Source organism: Spinacia oleracea, chromosome 4 (assembly GCF_020520425.1).
Source record: "Spinacia oleracea cultivar Varoflay chromosome 4, BTI_SOV_V1, whole genome shotgun sequence".
NCBI lineage: Eukaryota > Viridiplantae > Streptophyta > Magnoliopsida > Caryophyllales > Amaranthaceae > Spinacia > Spinacia oleracea.
In genome coordinates, this window is record NC_079490.1 from 60,760,413 (window position 1) to 60,779,938 (window position 19,526).

Genomic DNA, 19,526 nt, shown 5'->3' on the forward strand with positions numbered 1-19,526 from the left:
CTCCGTCAAAAGCTGTTGAAAAGACTCCATACGAATTATGGACTGGGAAACTTCCAAAGTTGTCTTTTCTGAAGATTTGGGGTTGCGAAGCATGTCAAGCGATTAATTTCGGATAAGCTACAACCTAAATCTGACAAATGTTTCTTCGTTGGGTATCCAAAGGAAACTATGGGGTATTATTTCTACAACAAGTCAGACAACAAGGTATTCGTTGCTCGTGACGGTGTCTTTTTGGAAAGAAATCATATTTCCAAATTGTCAAGTGGGAGAATAATAGACCTCGAAGAGATTCGAGACAAACAACGAACTCAGAACTCTTTAGAAGCAGTTCAAGTTGATGAACCTCCAATGTCTTTAGAAGAGCCAGTGGGAGTAGTTCCTCAAAACGTTGTTGCCCCTCGTAGGTCAAATAGAACTATTTTTCAACCGGACAGATGGACAGGCGTCCTCTTGACTGAAAACTTAGACGTTCTCATATTGGATAGTGATGAACCTTTGAATTACAAGCAAGCTATGACGAGCCCAAGCTCCATTAAATGGTTAGAGGCCATGCAATCTGAAATAGACTCCATGTCTGAAAATCAAGTATGGGATTTGGTTGATTTGCCGGATGGGTTCACACCTATCGGATGCAAATGGGTCTTCAAGTTGAAGAAAGACAAAGATGGAATTTTATACATATACAAGGCTAGATTGGTAGGAAAAGGTTACAGGCAAGTTCACGGCGTTGACTACGATGAAACCTTTTCTCCAGTCGCGATGCTTAAGTCTATTCGGATAATCCTTGCGATTGCCGCTTTTCATGACTATGAAATATGGCAAATGGATATCAAAACTGCCTTCTTGAACGATGTTCTTGAAAAGACTGTGTTCATGGCACAGCCGGAGGGTTTTGTCGATCAAAAGAACCAAGGAAACGTATGAAAGCTTAAGAAGTCCATCTATGGACTAAAGCAGGCATCAAGGAGTTGGAATAAATGATTTGATGAAGCAGTCAATAAGTTTGGCTTCATCAAGAATCAGGACGAATCTTGTGTATACAAGAAGGTCAGTGGGAGTAAAATTGCATTCCTAGTCTTGTATGTTGACGACATACTGCTTATTGGAAACGACATTCCTATGTTGGAGTCTGTAAAGACTTGGCTTGGGAAGTGTTTCTCAATGAAGGACATAGGAGAGGCACAGTACATATTGGGCATCAAGATCTATAGGGATAGATCTAAGAGGATGATTTGACTAAGCCAAAGCATTTACATTAATAAAGTGCTAGCTAGGTTCAATATGATGGAAGCCAAGAGAGGCCATCTACCCATGTCACATGGCGTATATCTAAGCAAGAATCAGTATCCCAAAACATCTGATGAGCGTAGAAAGATGAGTGGAATTCCATATGCTTCGGCTATTGGATCCATCATGTATGCTATGATTTGTACAAGGCCGGATGTTTCGTTCGCATTCAGTGCAACGAGCAGGTACCAGTCGGAACAAGGTGAGGCGCATTGGACTGCTGCCAAGAACATCCTAAAGTACCTGAAAAGGACTAAGGATCAGTTTCTGGTTTATGGTGGTACAGATGAGTTGATTGTTAAGGGCTATACGGACGCAAGCTTTCAAACCGACAGAGATGATTTCAGATCACAGTCTGGGTTTGTGTTCTGCCTCAACGGCGGAGCAGTAAGCTGGAAAAGTGCTAAGCAAAGCACTATTGCGGATTCTACAACTGAAGCCCAGTACATTGTTGCCTCAGAAGCAGCAAAGGAAGCTGTTTGGATTCGGAAGTTCATCGAAGAACTTGGTGTTGTGCCCTCCATTAAAGGACCAATGGCTTTGTATTGCAACAATAGCGGAGCCATTGCTAAGGCAAAGGAGCCTAGGAGCCACCAGAAGTCCAAGCACGTACTGCGGCGATTTCATATACTTCGAGAGATCGTTGAAAGAAAGGAAATCGAGATTCGCAAGGTTGGAACTGACGACAACGTCGCGGATCCATTGACTAAACCGTTGCCACAAGTGAAACACAACGCACATGTAACAACCATGGGAATCAAGCATGTTGGAGAATGGCTTTGATTTTCTAAGTATTGTTTTAGAACATCTGTTAGATCTATGTTTAAAACAATTGGTTTAACCATTTCATATTTATGAAATTTATTTATTTCATATTTATTTAATTGTGGTTTAGAAATAAATGATAAGTCCATGTGATTCAAATCATTCAAATGGGATTTCAAGATGGATTCTTTGACAAAGAAACACCCATAAGTGAACTTGAATATTGAAGTCACCAAGGATACCTAATCCAGGTCATTGAAAGGTGGACGACCAATGACTAATGAAGATTAGATTGCAAGTAGATTACTTAGTTCTGTTTCTTGAACTAGAGTGACTGGATGTCAGAATCTTTTGCATAAATGCTTATTGGATCTTGTATCAGATTGACCATGAGAACGCTTTAAGAGATTAAAGTCATGTCATAGGTAGTTCTCATTAATGGTGATTAGAAACCGTTCCTCAGAACATGAGCGATTATGTCTGCTCGTTTGAGAATTAGTTCGCTTTGATACTAGCTAAACGTCGCACCGTAAAAGGAGGCTATAAAAGCAGTTATTGGGCGTACTATGAATCAAAGTGAGTGTTCATAGATTGCAAGAATGGATTGTCCTCCTATCTCTGATAGGATATGGTGTTGTTGTGTAACAAGGCCTCTCAGAGAGTTAGATACTGTAAAATGCATGGCCGTGCTCAGAATGGTTGGGCTTAACCTTCTGCAAAAGTTTGACAGTTGAACTCTGTAATCCGAGAAACACTTCTGGACCTAATAAGGATGGCTTGGATCTTACCTTATGTTCAGTAAGTAACACTAAGTGACAAAGGAATGTGGATGCACACTTGTCTGAATGACAAGTGGTAGATTGAAGGAAATATGTCCTTCACCCAAGGTGCATTAAGTATAATACCAGGGTTCAGATTAATTGCGAACAATTAATTCAGTGAGATCAAGTGATCGGAATAGCTAGCTGGAGCAATGCTTCCGATCAGTGAGTTCTAATGGATATTGAACTCACAATTTACTCTTGACTGAACCTACAAGGTCACACAAATGACACGTAACAGATCACCAGATTATACGATACGACCTTTGTCGGAATCGTATATCGTATCGCGAATATTCGTAAGCTGGGCGACACGAATAAATCGTATACGAAACGATAAATAATATATTGGAAATATATTAAATCGCGAATACGAAGGGCATCGGAGTTGCCGGCCCGTCGAGCCAAGCACGTAATCGTGCAAGGCCCAACGAGCCAGCAAGCTCGCGAGCCAAGGCAAGCGAGGCAAGCCCATTGTGCGCAAGCACACAACAGCAAGCAGTAGTGCACAGCACGACGAGCGAGCAAGGCCCACGACCCAGCTGCTCGGCGCGCGCGCTGTGGGCTTCGATCTGCAGTGTGTGTCGCTGGGCACGGGCGTGTGTCCGTTGCTTGGCTCGCACGGCTTGCTAGCCGGCCTTGCTTTTTGCTTGGTCGGTTAGTAAGGTTAATGATATAACCTTACAACCTTGTTTCCAACACACACACAATTCTTACACTCAAACCCTAGAGACACAGAGAATCTTAATTCTCTCTGTGCCTCCAAAGTGAGTTCTTCCCAAAAGCAAAGTATCTTGGTCAATTATCGAAGCTACGATTATCAAGACGGATCTGATCGTGTCGGTGAACCAAGTAGAGGAACGACAAGTGGAGTTCTTTATTCGTGTTCGTTGACAGATTATTGTGTAAAATACGCTTCGAATGTAAGTTTGCTTAATCTGTGCTTTATACATGTTTCCTGGCTTTGGGGATTGTTCCACACATGTAATTATGTTTAACTGTATTCCCCTACAGTGGTGAGTATGACCCTAATACTCTTAAGGCATTTTGTGAGCAGAATGGGATCATTTATGAGACAACGACTCCCTACACACCCGAGCAGAATGGGATTGTTGAAAGGAAGAACAGAACATTGAAGAACATGATGAATTCTATGCTTATTAGTTCTAGGTTTTCTGATAACATGTGGGGGGGAGCTATATTATCTGCTTGTCATATTTTGAACAGGGTACCTCACAAGAAGCTAGACAAGACTCCATATGGAAGGGTCGTGCACCTAACCTAATTAAGTTACTTGAAAGTGTGGGGGTGTCTAGCAAAGGTGGCTATACCCAGCTTCAAAAGGGACAAGATTGGTCTTAAAACTGTGGATTGTATTTTTATAACTTATGCTTACCAATGTGCTTCATATCGCTTTCTTGTTAAGGGTGCTAACAATTCTTATGCAGGTGGTAACATCATTGAGGCAAGAGATGCCGAGTTTTTTGAAACTATATTTCCTTTGAAAATATCTTGTATCAATGATGTGCCTTCTTCTAGCACTTCTTCCAGTATTGCTGTTGCTGCTCCTCCCACCTCTAATGTGAATTCTGAATTGGAGCCAAGGAGGAGCAATAGGGCAAGAAAGGAAACCAGTTATGGTGATGATTTTATTACTGCCTTCTTAACTGAACCTTACTTGATTGATGATGACTTTGTTTATGTCTTTATTTTGGAAGATGATCCTAAAACATATGAAGAGGCTATGAAATCTGTTGATGCAGTATTTTGGAAAGAGGCAATAGATAGTGAACTTCAGTCATTCCTAAGTAACAACACTTGGGAGTTGGTTGATTTGCCTAGGGGTTGCAAGCCCATTACTTGTAAATGGATCTTTAGGAAAAAATTGAAATCTACTGGATCCATTGACAAGTATAAGGCTAGAATTGTGGTAAGGGGATTCACCCAAAGGCATGGTGTTGATTATTTTGATACTTACTCTCCTGTCACTAAAATTGCTACTATTAGAACTTTGATTGCTCTTGCTTGCATTCATGATCTTGATTTGCATCAAATGGATGTTAAAACTGTATTTTTAAATGGTGATTTGGATGAGGAAATTTACATGGTTCAACCAGAAGGGTTTGTTGTTCCTGGTCAAGAGAATAAGGTTTGTAAATTAGTCAAGTCTTTGTATGGGCTTAAGCAAGCTCCAAAGCAATGGCATGACAAATTTGACAAGACTATGAAAGGTAATGGGTTCCATGTAAATGAAGGTGATTCTTGTGTTTACTCTAAGCATGATTCCGATGGTTGTGTGATTATTTATCTTTATGTGGATGATATGTAAATTTTTGGGACTAACTTGGATCGTGTAATTGAGACAAAAAGTTTTCTAAGTTCTAAATTTGAAATGAAAGATATGGGTGAGGCAGATGTGATTTTAGGAGTGAAAATCAAGAGAACTCCAAATGGCATTTGTCTTAGCCAAGCTCACTATGTTGAAAAATTACTTAAAAAGTTTAACTCTTTTGACGTCGATCCAGTTAGGACTCCCAATGATCCAAGCATCCACTTAAAGAAAAATAATGGTGATCCTGTTAGCCAATCTGAATATGCTAAGATTATTGGTAGTGTTATGTTTCTGATGAACTACACTAGACCTGACATTGCTTATTCTGTGAGTAGATTGAGCAGGTACACTCATAACCCAAGTCATGAACATTGGGATGCTTTGAAGAGATTGCTTAGGTACCTTAAGGGTACCACGGATTGGAGTTTGCACTACTCAAGTTTCCAGGAGTTTTGGAAGGCTATTGTGATGCCAACTGGGTTTATGGCAATGATGAAATTAACTCTACCAGTGGTTATGTTTTCACCCTAGGGGGTGGAGCTGTGTCTTGGAAATCTTGTAAACAATCTTGTACTGCTATGTCTACTATGAAATCTGAGTTTATTGCTCTTGAATTGGCAGGTCATGAGGCAGAATGGTTGAGAAATGTGCTTGCAGATATTCCGTTGTGGGGGAAGCCAGCTCCTTCAGTTGCACTTCATTGTGATTCGCAAGCGGCTATTGATGTGGCAAACAACCATGCCTACAATGGGAAGAAAAGGCACATTCGTTTGAGGCACAAGGCGGTCAAAGAATTGTTGTCAAGTGGGGTGATATCACTAGACTATGTAAAGTCTGAAATGAACATTGCGGATCCGTTAACTAAAGGCCTGTATAGAAAACTAGTTTTGGAAACATCGGAAGGGATGGGCTTGAAGCCCATTGAATGAATTGTAAAATAATGAACTTCTACTCACAGAGTTCAAAGGACGACATTATGTTATAACTCGGAAGCACAAAATTTTATTTTGTTGTCCATCCCCTAGATGTTATAATGTGCTTGCTACAATCGGAAAGAGGTTGAGCATACGGCTCTTAATGAACCCATACCATATGTTTGGTGGTGTGAATGTAGCTCACACTTGATGGGATTCACCTACGTAGGTGTGGAAGTTTGGCCGCTTCCTATGAGAATTGCGATATGGGCTATTCTCTATAGCACCTATGAGCATATCCAGGTCGGACGTATGGCCAGTAGAAGGCGTCACTGTATTCGCGGAGTCAGAATGTCATACATATTCAGTTACGTGCTTTAAGTGACGGGTTTCCAACTCCCTATCAAGTTCAATACGAAAGTCAATTAGTAGGAAAGAAATCATAGCTTAAATGTCACTAAGTGTTAATTCAAGTCGAAAGACATTGGCACCTATTCAATTGTTTTGTTTTGCCCAAAACCAATATCCTTCTCCTTTTTTCCTTTCTTTTCCGCATATTCGAACCTGTGGGGGATTGTTGGAAATTCTCATTGGGAAACAGAAAGGGAAAAAAGTGAGTGAAAATAAAGAGTCCCACATGGAAAAAACTCTTCATATTCTCCTTGTTTATTAATTGGGGAATGAGTGTAACTCTTGTTTAAGAAAGTGTGAGAGTTGTATGGGTGGACACATTAAACACACGCGCGTGCGCCGGGCCGTGGGCCTTGGTACTTGGTACTTGGGCTCTTGGGAATGCGGTTCGCAGGCGTGGGGTGGGTTTTGTGGGGCAACCCTATTCTTTTTGGTAACTGGACCGTTTTGGTTAAGTCACTGTTACGGGAAGCTGTATTGATTACGTAACCGTTGGATTAATTACCATTAATTGCGTCAGTTACAACATTGATTAAATCTGACCGTTTTTGGCTGTTGCAATCCTCATTGATTTCAGCCGTTTCTGTCTGTTGCCTTGCTTTGATTCTTATTACTTAAATCAGAATTTCGGAGTCTTTCAAAACACAGAAATTCATTCACACAAAATACGAAAATACATTTCTTCTCTCAAACAAAAAATTGCTCTCGGTTTTGGGCATATGTTCTGACTCCATCCGGCTTTGTGAGTGCACACAACGTCGGAGTTGCGCTAATCCTGGAGGGCAACCGCATTCTGTTCTACTGCACCGGGAGGTAGCGCGGAATCGTCTTTTAGGATAGTGGGTGTCCACGACGCAACAGTTGTTCTTCGTTCAGTTCATCGAATCAGATAAGTTTGTTCTAATTTTTGGTTTAATCGCAACAAAAAGCACCCCTTGCCGTGCCATTTTGAAGAACACTCTCTTGCATTCTCTTGCTTCATTCTCTCAAAGGTCGAATAATCTATCTCCTTGGTCTTGTTCTTGCGTTGTCCATGTAAGTATTTCATGTTTTGCTTATGAAAAAATCTCCAGGATTGCATTTTGATGAGCGACATTTATGTCGCTCTTAGCTTAGGATTTTATGTTAGTTTTTATACTTTTTTATAGTTTTTTTTAGCTTTTGGTGTGAATTTTATAAGTTTCGTTCCATCTTGTGCTTTATAGGTGATTATGATGAAAAGTAATGGAAAACAAATAGAATCAAGCCAAAACAGGGCTTGTGCGATCGAGTGCTGGTTTGTGCGCCCGAGCAGAGGAGTGCAAATGGCATCACGGAATATCCAGTTCTATGCGGTCGAACGTGCTCTGTTATTCGGTCGCAAAGGATTGGTTTTTGGAGGCAGAATGTCTCAAAGTTGGAAAGCGACCGCACAGGTCTACTACTCGACAGCACAGGTTTTGTGCGATCGAATATGCTATGTTGTTCGGTCGCACATGATTGATTTTTGGAGGCAGAATGTCTCTAATTTGGGATGCGACGGCACAAGGTTATCTACTCGACCACACAAGATTTGTGCGCCCACACAAGGCCTTTCGTTCGAGCGAATCATGCTGCAGAGGAATTATGAGCCAAAGAAACCCCATTCGACCGAACAGGGTTCTTCGTTCGGTCGCACATGACGAAGGAAGTGTTCTTCACTGCCTTCGCTCGCACAGGTCCTAGTGTTTTCTCGAACGATTCTTTTACGTTCGGTCGCACAAAGGGTCTGTGCGACCGAATGGTTGCGCGGGCTGCTCTTATTCGAATTTTGGCTTGTATTTGGGGAAACTTATAAATAGATTTTTCGATTATTTTGTTAAGTGCAGAATTTTAGTTGACAATTTTAGATTCTCAAAGTTAGTTTTTCAGCATTTCTAGAGAGAGAAACTCTCCTCCATTGAAGCGTCAATTTGTAATTCTCTAAACTCTTCTTCTACTTTTGTGCAACTCAATTTCAATTTCTCAATTCTTGCTTTTGTTGTGATTGTTGATTGTTCTATAATTCCTTCAATTCTTGAATTCTTCTTGATTTTACTTTAGTTACTTTGATCTTTAATTCTCTTGTTGATTGTTCAATTGATTGTTCTAGTCTTTGATTCTCTCTTCCTAATCCTTCAATTTCATGCTTGCTAGTGTAGAATTAATGGATTTTATGATTTTTAGAATGGCTAGTGAGTAGATTTAGGTTAGGGAAAGGGGAGAATCTATGGGCTTAATTAGGGGAACTTGATGATTTGATTGATGAATGATTGATGTGATTAAATTGATTTAGTGGTAGGATTTTCCATGATCAAGTGAGTAGTAGTTGTAAATGCTAGTTGATTGAATTAGATTGGAATGTATGATTTAGGTTTGGCAAGACATTGTGAGCCTAATTCATGCAAGTGAATGATAGTTCCTATTAGGCTAGGTTGCTTCGCGTGCTCTATCCGAGAGGTGACGAGTACGTCATTAGTTTTCATTCCCCTATGTGTTATTTCATTGCATCATTCATGATTACTAGATGGTAGTTCATTTCCCCCGATTTCCCTAGACTATCCCCAACTCCCTAACGTTTAGCTTCCTTGATTCAATCTTGTTTAATTGTTAGTTTAGCATCTTAGTGATAATTCAAATCAAACCTGTTGTTCGAATTAGCTTGACATTTAAACTCGAGAACCATCGTTTCTTTGGGACGATCCCTTTACTTGCCACTATAGTTCATATAGTTGGTTAGTCTAGCGGTTCTATAAATTTTGTTTGATTGCGGCGTTGATCTTTCAACGACGGTAAAACGCCTTATCAAAATGGCGCCGTTGCCTGGGAAAATTGTTGTTTTTGAGTTTAATTTGAGACTAGTTCATCATTAGAAAATACAAAAAAACTTTGCAATTTAGTTTAGCTTTCTTTTTTCCTTGGCATTGCTCACGGTTTTTCTTGAGTTTGTATGCTTGTTAGGGGGCGTGCTCGTCAAAGGACCCTCCATCCTCTTGACCTCGAATTGGAGAGGACACTTAGGAGACTAAGGCGTGTACGGTCTAGCTCATCAAGGCATAACAGATTCGAATCGTTGAGTGTTGGTGAGGAACCACAAGAGAGTGAGCAAGTTTTTGAGAATATGGCACTCCCGGTTAAGAACTTGGGAATACCGGGGGCATTCGAAGCTACATGCGGTATTCAAGCCCCCACAACGGGTGCCAACAACTTTGAGATCAAGCCCGCCTTAATCAATTTGGTCCAAAGCCACCCCTTTTGTGGGAAGAGCAATGAATCACCTCACGAACATCTTAAACAGTTCGAGCACTATTGTGACACAATCAAGCACAATGGTGTCACAGCGGATTACGTGAGGTTGACATTGTTTGGGTTCTCTCTACTTGGGCGAGCAAGTGATTGGCTTGAAAAGGAGGTCAAGCCCAACTCACTTCGCACTTGGACCGAGGTGACGGGTGCATTCTTAAACAAGTTCTATTCGCATGGGAAGACGGCAGAGTGTCGCCACAAGATTCAATCCTTTGAGCAAAGGGGAGATGAGTCACTCTTCGAAGCTTGGGATCGTTTTAAGGAGTACCAAAGGGAATGCCCTCACCATGGGATCTCTAAATGGTTGTTTCTTCAAACATTGTACTTGGGGTTGAGTCCAAGTTCAAAGACAAGTCTTGATGCGGGCGCGGGAGGCCCCATCATGAACAAAACTGAGGATCAAATAGAGGAAATCATTGAGGATGTAGTTCAAAACTACCAATCTTGGCATTTAGGCACAAGGAATTATGATGGGAAAGGTAGGAGTGAAGATGGTAAGGGTTCGGTGTACGCCATAGAGCAAGCACGGATGATAGAGAAGCTTGGCTCGGGATTGGAGAAGCACAAAACCACACCAAGTCAACCGCCATCACCGTCTACAATCCCATCTCCTTCGGCCACTCTTCTCAATAAGGGGAAGAGCAAGGTTAGTTCTTATGATACAATGCCTCCGGGCACCTCCTTTTGCGAAAATTGCCAAGACTTTAGTCACTCCCCCAATGCATGCCCCTTAGTTCATAACTTGTCATTTGTGGATTATGGCCCTTCGTATGAAGACGATTTTGATGTAGAGTATGCTAATGCCTTAAATGAGAGGTCTAGGAATGATAACCCTAACAATCTAAATTTTTCTAGGCAACCTAGATGGCCCTCTATGTATGGTTCCCACCAAGGCTATGGCCAAGGAAGTGGGTATGATAGCCAAAATCGAGGTGGCTATAGAGCACAAGGCTATCAAAGCCAAGCGCCCTATGGTCAATCTCAATATTTTGGCAATCAAGGCCAATACAACCAAGGGAGTTATAATCCCAACCATCAAGGTGGAGGGGGTTATAACTACTCTTATGGGCAATTTAGGGGTGCCTCAAGTGGGGGTTATCCTTTGAACTCGGGAGGTCCTTATGGTGCATCTCAATTGCCACCCCCCCAATTCAATGGACCGAGGACCTTTGGCAACCAATATCAAGAAAACCTTAGTGGTTATGACATTGCACCTCCACCACTCCCGCCTCTCAAGTCTAATCTTGAGGCTCTCATGGAGTCGTTTGTGGGGGCGCAAGCCAAGAAGAATGTCGAGTTTGAGGATGGATTCAAACAATCCAACACTCACTTGAAGATGATTGAGACCCAACTTGCTCAACTAGCTAGCACCATTAAAGAGCAACAAGTGCACACAAGTGTCCCACCCCAAGGTCGAGCACCTAAACAAATGTACTCGGTTGTGACTCGGATTGGGATGACTCTAGATGATGATGCTAGGCTAGTTGATGCACCTTGTTCTAGGGGTGAGGATCTTAAGGGGAATGAGTCTCCGGACTGTGATATTGCGGAAGAGGAGTCTCATGTCGATGGTGTGATTGATGGTGTTAAGTCGACGGGGACTACTCTTCCTCCTCTCCTAATTCCACCTCCCCCTCTCCTCAAAGAATTTCTGGAAATAAACTTGATGATCAATTTCACAAGTTTTGGGAAACCATTAGCAAGCTTTATGTGTCCTTATCTTTCACCGAGGTACTCAAACAAATGCCTAGATTCATGAGAGATATTCTTAGTGGGAAGAGAAGTTATGAAGCAAAGGAGAAAGTGCAACTCACGGAGAGTTGTAGCGCTCTAATTCAACACTCCTTTCCCCCAAAACTCAATGATCCCGGGAGTATTTCTATCCCTTGTAGCATTCAAAAGCTCAAATTTGATAATGCTCTTTGTGATTTGGGGGCGAGTGTTAGCATCTTGCCATTTAAGACTTATGAGAAGCTCAAGCTAGGTGATCTCTCTCCTACCGCTATGTCATTGCAACTAGCCGATGGATCGGTTATGTTGCCATTGGCTAGGATTGAGGATGTTCCCCTAGTTATTAGCGAGCTTACTTTCCTTGTGGATCTCGTCGTCTTGGACATTGATGAGGATGCACATACCCCCATTATCTTGGGGAGGCCATTTTTAGCCACCGCGGGTGCTCTTATCGATGTGCAAGGGGGACCAATCACCTTGAAAGCGGGAGACGCCAAGGCTAGTTTCAAGCTTGCAATTGATGAACTTGTTGCTCTAAGATGAAAAGTTGTATGAAAGTTGACACTCTTGCTTGTGTTGATCACAATCATTCTTGTGATATTGCTTCTAACAATCCTTGTGTTCTTAAGTGTGATTTTTAGATTGATAGGAAGGTGAAGAAGGATATGCACGAGAGCTCCTTTGTGCAAGGTGATCCCTGTGATGACGTCATTACCATTCCCGACACATTCGGGATGGATCTTGATGATGTAAAGTCTTTCACTCCGGTATCTAATGGTAAGAAGTGTATGAGCAAGAAGTCCAAGCAAGGCAATCCTATGCCTAAAAGGACATGGTTTGGTCCCCACTCAATAAGTGGTGGTTTGGGTAAGTTGTTTGTGCCCAAGGAGGCCAAGAAAGGTTTGTTGACTAGTGTTGACCCGAGGTTTGTTGTGTTTGACCCCCCTTGACTTTTGGGGGGGTCCGTCAAGCTAATGACGTTAAACGAGCGCTACCGGGAGGCAACTCGTGTATTTATTTCCTCTCTCGTCCCCCTATGAGCTTTGGGGGGATTCGTCAAGCTAATGACGTTAAACGAGCGCTACTCGGGAGGCAACCCGGTTGTCTAACTCCTAGTTTTAGTTTTTATTTGATTTTATGCTTTATTTTCCATTAATTAGCTTAATTTTCGATTAAAAGGGGAAGCTTGTGAGATATTTGCAAAATCATGTTTTGTGCCACCGAACAGGATTCCTCGTTCGATCGCACAAAACTGGTTTTTGAGGCAGAATGGCCAGGTTTTGGAAAACGATCGCACAACTTGAAAAATTCGATCGCACAGGTCTGTCCGACCGAACGACTTTTTCTGTTCGATCGCACAGACTGGCGGAGCTGTCTCTGAAGTCTTTAATTTGAAAAAATCGCGAGCCCCCCCCCCCCTTTCTTCTTCATTTCTTCGACTTCCTCTCATACTCTCCTCTCCATTGCTCTCTCCTCTCTCACTTACTACCACTACTCCTCATCAAATTCATTCACTTCCCTTCACAAATTTCACTTCCCATTCATCAAATACACTCAATCTCATTCATCCCAACCCCCAAAATTCCCAAATTTTCAGATTTTTGCAAAATCCCCAATTTCTAGGGTTTTTGTGAAATTGGTCATAAGTGTGTGTGTGGTGAATTGGAACTCTTGAGGCTACTTGGGATCGATCCTAGACCACTTCCTTGCTTGTGGTGATGATTTCTTTCCCTTAATTCTTGTATTTCATTCCATTCTCACCATGTTCATATTGTCTTTGATTTTTCTAAAATTTTTGATTTTTGAGTGTTTGTTGATGCATGTTTGTATTGTGATTAATCTTTAATTCTCTAGATGAGCTATGCATGTATTATTTCTTGTTCCATTTAAGCTCTAGACTTTTTGAGATGATTTTGTGAGATTTTGGGTTACTTTGATTATACTTGTTTGTGGAAGTGTTAGTTGATTGATTATGGTTGTTAGTGTGGATTAATGTTGTTAGTTCATCTTGTTGAGAAGTTGGTATAATTTTTGGAGCTTGTTGAAGAATTGATGGAGATAGTTTACCCTTAGCTCTTGTAGTTGTTTTTTTGTCCTAGATTGTGAACTAACTTAGTTTACTCTTCTTTGTGTGTCTTGGTTTGTTCTCTTTGTTTTGTAGATTTTTTCTTAGCTTCAACTCATCTCAATGGCACCAAAGCGCGCAAAGAAGAACCCCACCGCGACCGCGACCACCTCTTCATCAAAGAGGAAGGCACCAACTCCGCCGAACATGGAAACTTACGGAATTGAGTTCGCCGAGCAAAGGTCTTGGGACTTCTTCGAGCTCCTTTCCAAAAGGACAATTAAGCCCACCAAGGTCTTCCATCGGGAGAGTGTTTGTATCTTGGGGGTCGAGGCCGAGGTTGACAAGTTGATCAAGGGCCTAGGGTGGGAGGAGTTCACAAAGATGAGTGCCCCAACCTATAAAAGGTTGACATTGGAGTTCCTCTCCTCGGCTCGGAAGAACCTTGTAGAAGATGAGGATGGTGATAATGTGGTGGAATTGAGCTTCCAAGTGTTCGGTCGCCAATACAAGTTGAACCACAATCAAATCAATGCCCTCTTCTCCATCGACTCGGAGTATGGTTTCATCACGAACCCAAGGTCCGAATGTGCTAACAACTATGATGAAAATAGTTGGTGGAGAGAGCTCACCAGAGACGACGGGGATTTCTTCTCCGCCTCGCCCAAGTCTTCTTCATTTCATCATCCGGCCATCCGCATCATGAGCCGGCTCCTCATCTATTCCCTTTTCTCTAAGGGTGCTACCGGTGCTTTGTCGGGCACGGAACTTGGTGGCGTATGGTTGGCCACACAAGAGGAGCAAGGGGTACTTGATTTCGGGCAATTGCTCATTTCCCGGATCATCGGGGTTCGGGATAGCCACTTGAATAAATCCGAAATCCTCCTTGGCGGCATGCTCACTCTTCTTTTTCGGCTTCTACCGAACAACCCTCATGCCAAGGAGATGGCGGCTTTACCTCCCGTTGCCGGTGGTGAATTCTTAAACATCCGGGCGATGTATCATGCCACTTGGCTTCACTACACCACCAATGAGGCACAATGGATTTGGCTTGTGCGGAAGAACGATTGGTGCTTTCTTCCGGACCTGCCCATCACTTCATAGTCCCCTAATGTCCGCTTCTTGCTCTCGCGGCATCAAAAATTTGTCAAGGCCGCCGTCGCCACTACCGAGCCTACCGGTACCACTACCGAGCCTACTCAAGCTCCTCCTCGGTCTCCTAGTCCTCCTCCTCCGAATGTGGGTAATATACCTCCCTCCTCTCCTTTTGAAATGACGGGTTTGCAATCCACCCTTGCGACTATCTTACAAGGGCAAGAGGACCAAGCACGTGTCTTGGCTTCTCTTCCTCCTCAAGGGAGCCGCCCGGGGGATTTATTTCCCGATTTTGACTCGTCCTATTACGGTAGGCGGGTGTACGACTATCATGTTGACAATGGGGACTTTTCCCCCTATGTCAACTACCCTTACCACCCTCCCCAACAAGGGCCCATCCCTAGTTGGAATGAGGAGCGTACACCCACCTACCCGTATTGGACGGGTCCATCCCAACCCGGTGTCACTCCCCCCTCCTTTCCTCCCTATGACTATACTATGATGGGCGGTAGTGACTACCGTGGTGACCCTATGTACCCCACTACCCCACCGGTGGATCGGCCTAGTGAGTGGCCCGAGGATTTCACCGGGTGGCCTAGGGGATACATGGGTTGTTAGGATGGCCCCCGAGGAGAGCCACCCCATGGCAACTACCCCCTTGTGCCCGAATATGGTTGGCCGCCCTATACCGACGCTTCGGGTCCCAATGTGGACCCCACCTACAATTTCACCCCGTTCACCGGTGACGCGGCTCGTGCCTATCGTCTTGAGCGGGATGAACATTGGAGGATTTATGATGCAAAGGGTAAAGGGCATGCCCCGGGCCCTTCTTCTTAGAGTTCACTCCATTTCTCCCCCATCTTGATGTGATGGTATGCTTGTGATTAGCTTGGGGGAGAAATGCGGAGTAGGGGTTTGCTATGGGGAGTGTTTGATGTTTGTTGGTGTGATCTTCTTGCCACTTCATGTGGTTGTATATATGATGATGAGTTTTTGCTTGTTTTGTTTTTGTTTTGGCCATTTGGCCTTGTCTACTAACATTTTTCTTAATTGTTTTTTAGTGTTCTTTGTGGCATTGTTTCGATGATGTGGGTTCATGCTTTCCACCTATGCCTTTTTCGTCGATACTTTGATGAGTTTGTTCGATTTTTACCGGTTCTTTGCGGGGCTTGCTCCCACGACTGTTCCGGTAATATCCTTCTAACTCAGATGCATTCTTTGGGACGGGCATCTTGCATATGGGGCATTTGGTTGGATGGGTAGTTGTGCCCCTCCTTGCTTAGTTTTAGGCCTTGAGGACATGGCCTAATTCTTGCTTGGGGGGAGTTTTGTTGTGTAGTTGCCTATTTGTGATGCTCATGTCTTGGAAACCATACCGTTATTTGCACTTTTATATGTTAGTTTCTTTGTTTTTAGTTTGATTTTAGTTTCTTTTCTTTTCGTTTGTTTTGTTTTCCTTTTTGGTGTGTTTTCTTATTCTCTTTCTTTTTCTTCTTTTTCCTTTCCTTTTGTCAAGGCAAGTTTTTCTAGGTTTTCTTAGGCAATATTCTTGATTTGGGCAAATGAAATTGGAATTTGTAGACTAGAATGCTTTTATTCCCAATTGGTAGATGTTTACACGGTTTTTAATGTCTTGGGTCGAATTTAAGATTTGGTGTTAAGAAAGTTGGTTAGAACTTTGGGTAGCATGCGTCTTGAACCCTTGGCTTGTGGTAAGATGGTGTCGATCTCTCTAGTGATTTGAAACCGGAGAGAGTGGTATTTGCTCCCATGTCAGGTTCATCATCAAATTAGCACAAACACATATTCATATATTTTGATTGGCATGGATCCTTGGCATTGACTTTCTTACTTCCCGAATTTGACTATTTCCTTCCTGAAACCACGACCGAACTACTTTAGGGGACGATAGAGGCATTTCTTTCGGTGACTATTTTTCTTTTTAGTTTAGGACTTTATTTTCTATTTTTCATATATTTTTGTTTGCATTTGCCCCTTTGCTAGCCATTTGAGCCTTGACCCTTCATTTCTTATGAGCACATTACAAGCCTAATAGCCTTTGTTTTATTTTCACCCTTAGAAGTGATAGTGAAGCTTTGTGTTATGATGCTTGGTAGTTTTGAATGATTATGCATATTTGAGGAATGATGTTTATTGGTATGAATGGCAAAGTTTGGGAAGTATGTTGTATATAGTGAATAAATAAGCAAAAGCAAAAGTTTTGAAAAAGCCAAAAATAGAGAAAAACAAGGCAATGAGAAAAGTTTCAATTGAAACACAAAAAAAAAGAGAAAATCAAATCAAGAAAAGTGAAAAAAGAGTTGTAGTTTAGATTTGTTTTTGAATAAGCTCGGGGGTACCCCAAATAAGTGGTATGAGTTTGTATTTGGTTCAATATGCTTGAGTTGAGTTCTATAATTACGCTTCACTTTAGGTATGAGCACCAAATTACCAAATTTTTTCCACACCTTACCCCTAGCCTACGTTACGCCCTAAAAGTCCTCTTGACCCTTTAGAGTTGAGTCATTGTCGGTGGAGGGAGGATTTGGTCAATTTTATGGAATGGGATTGTCATGCTAAGATGTCGGGTAGCCTATCTTATTTTCTCCGGCGCCTTCGCGGTGTCTCGAGACGCTACTCTCAAGGGTGGAGAAGATCTAGAGATTTGACGTGGTATGCTCGGTTGAAGGGGAATTGATTAGTGTTCACCCTTAGTTCACTTTGCTTGGCACTTGAATCTTTCACTCGGTTTAGGACATTAGTTAGCGTGTACTCATTTATTTGATTGGTAATATTAGTGTTCTTTTATACTCGTTCCATAATAAAGGCCCTATCTTGGATTTTGTAGTTTAATTTCTTTTCTCCTCTTTTCTTTTCTTCTTCTTTTCTTTCTTTCTTTTCTTGGTTTCTGTTTTTCATTTTAGTCTTGCCATGATTAAATTTTCTACATTTTGTTTTTGGTAGGTTTTTAGAATTCGATTAGTTGCTCATTCTTTCTTAGTTGAGTTTAGTTTGCTAGAGACTAGCAAACGCTTAGCTTGGGGGAGTTTGATGAGCGACATTTATGTCGCTCTTAGCTTAGGATTTTATGTTAGTTTTTATATTTTTTTATAGTTTTTTTTAGCTTTTTGTGTGAATTTTATAAGTTTCGTTCCATCTTGTGCTTTATAGGTGATTATGATGAAAAGTGATGGAAAACAAGTAGAATCAAGCCAAAACAAGGTTTGTGCGATCGAGTGGTGGTTTGTGCGCCCAAGCAGAGGAGTGCAAATGGCATCAAGGAATATCCAGTTCTGTGCGGTCGAACGTGCTCTGTTGTTCGGTCGCACAGGATTGGTTTTTGGAGGCAGAATGTCTCAAAGTTGGAAAGCGACCGCACAGGTCTACTACTCGACAGCGCAGGTTTTGTGCGATCGAACGTGCTCTGTTGTTCGGTCGCACAGGATTGATTTTTGGAGGCAGAATGTCTCTAATTTGGGTTGCGACCGCACAATGTTATCTACTCGACCGCACAAGAGTTGTGCGCCCACACAAGGCCTTTTGTACGAGCGAATCATGCTGCAGAGGAATTATGAGCCAAAGAAACCCCATTCAACCGAACAGGGTTCTTCGTTCGGTCGCACATGACGAAGGAAGTGTTCTTCGCTGCCTTCGCTCGCACAGGTCCCAGTGTTTGCTCGAACGGTTCTTTTACGTTCGGTCGCACAAAGGGTCTGTGCAACCGAATGGTTGCGCGGGCTGCTCTTATTCGAATTTTGGCTTCTATTTGGGGAAACTTATAAATAGATTTTTCGATTATTTTGTTAAGTGCAGAATTTTAGTTGACAATTTTGGATTCTCAAAGTTATTTTTTCAGCATTTCTAGAGAGAGAAACTCTCCTCCATTGAAGCATCAATTTGTAATTCTCTAAACTCTTCTTCTAATTTTGTGCAATTCAATTCAATTCAATTTCTTAATTCTTTCTTTTGTTGTGATTGTTGATTGTTCTATAATTCCTTCAATTCTTGAATTCTTCTTGATTTTACTTTAGTACTTTGATCTTTAATTCTCTTGTTGATTGTTCAATTGATTGTTCTAGTCTTTGATTCTCTCTTCCTAATCCGTCAATTTCATGCTTCCTAGTGTAGAATTAATGGATTTCTTGATTTCTTGAATGGCTAGTGAGTAGATTTAGGTTAGGGAAAGGGGAGAATCTAGGGGCTTAATTAGGGGAACTTGTTGATTTGATTGATGAATGATTGATGTGATTAAATTGATTTAGTGCTAGGATTTTCCATGATCAATTGAGTAGTAGTTGCAAATGCTAGTTGATTGAATTAGATTGGAACGTATGATTTAGGTTTGACAAGACATTGTGAGCCTAATTCATGCAAGTGAATGATTGTTCCTATTATATGCAAGCTAATCTAGCTTAGGATTATGCGAAAGCTTTTCTATAGGCTAGGTTGTTTCGCGTGCTCTATCCGAGAGGTGGCGAGTACGTCATTAGTTTTCATTCCCCTATGTGCTATTTCATTGCATCATTCATGATGACTAGATGGTAGTTCATTTCCCCCGATTTCCCTAGACTATCCCCAACTCCCTAACGTTTAGCTTCCTTGATTCAATCTAGTTTAATTGTTAGTTTAGCATCTTAGTGATAATTCAAATCAAACCTCTTGTTCGAATTAGCTTGACATTTAAACTCGAGAACCACCGTTTCTTTGGGACGATCCCTTTACTTGCCACTATAGTTCATATAGTTGGTTAGTCTAGCGGTTCTATAAATTTTGTTTGATTGTGGCGTTGATCTTTCAACGAT

General features: G+C 41.9%; 1 protein-coding gene and 1 pseudogene across 1 annotated transcript; one reads left to right on the forward strand and one right to left on the reverse strand.

The window, feature by feature from the left end:
- Window positions 1-10,026: 10,026 nt before the first annotated feature.
- LOC130460406 (uncharacterized) lies at window positions 10,027-10,127 on the reverse strand (annotated as a pseudogene).
- A 1,461-nt stretch (window positions 10,128-11,588) lies between these two features.
- On the forward strand, window positions 11,589-12,514 carry LOC130471569 (uncharacterized). The gene is made up of 2 exons (XM_056841771.1): window positions 11,589-12,092; window positions 12,206-12,514. The coding sequence occupies exons 1-2, from the start codon at window positions 11,589-11,591 to the stop codon at window positions 12,512-12,514; spliced, it is 813 nt and encodes a 270-aa protein (XP_056697749.1).
- The last annotated feature ends 7,012 nt before the right edge of the window (window positions 12,515-19,526 follow it).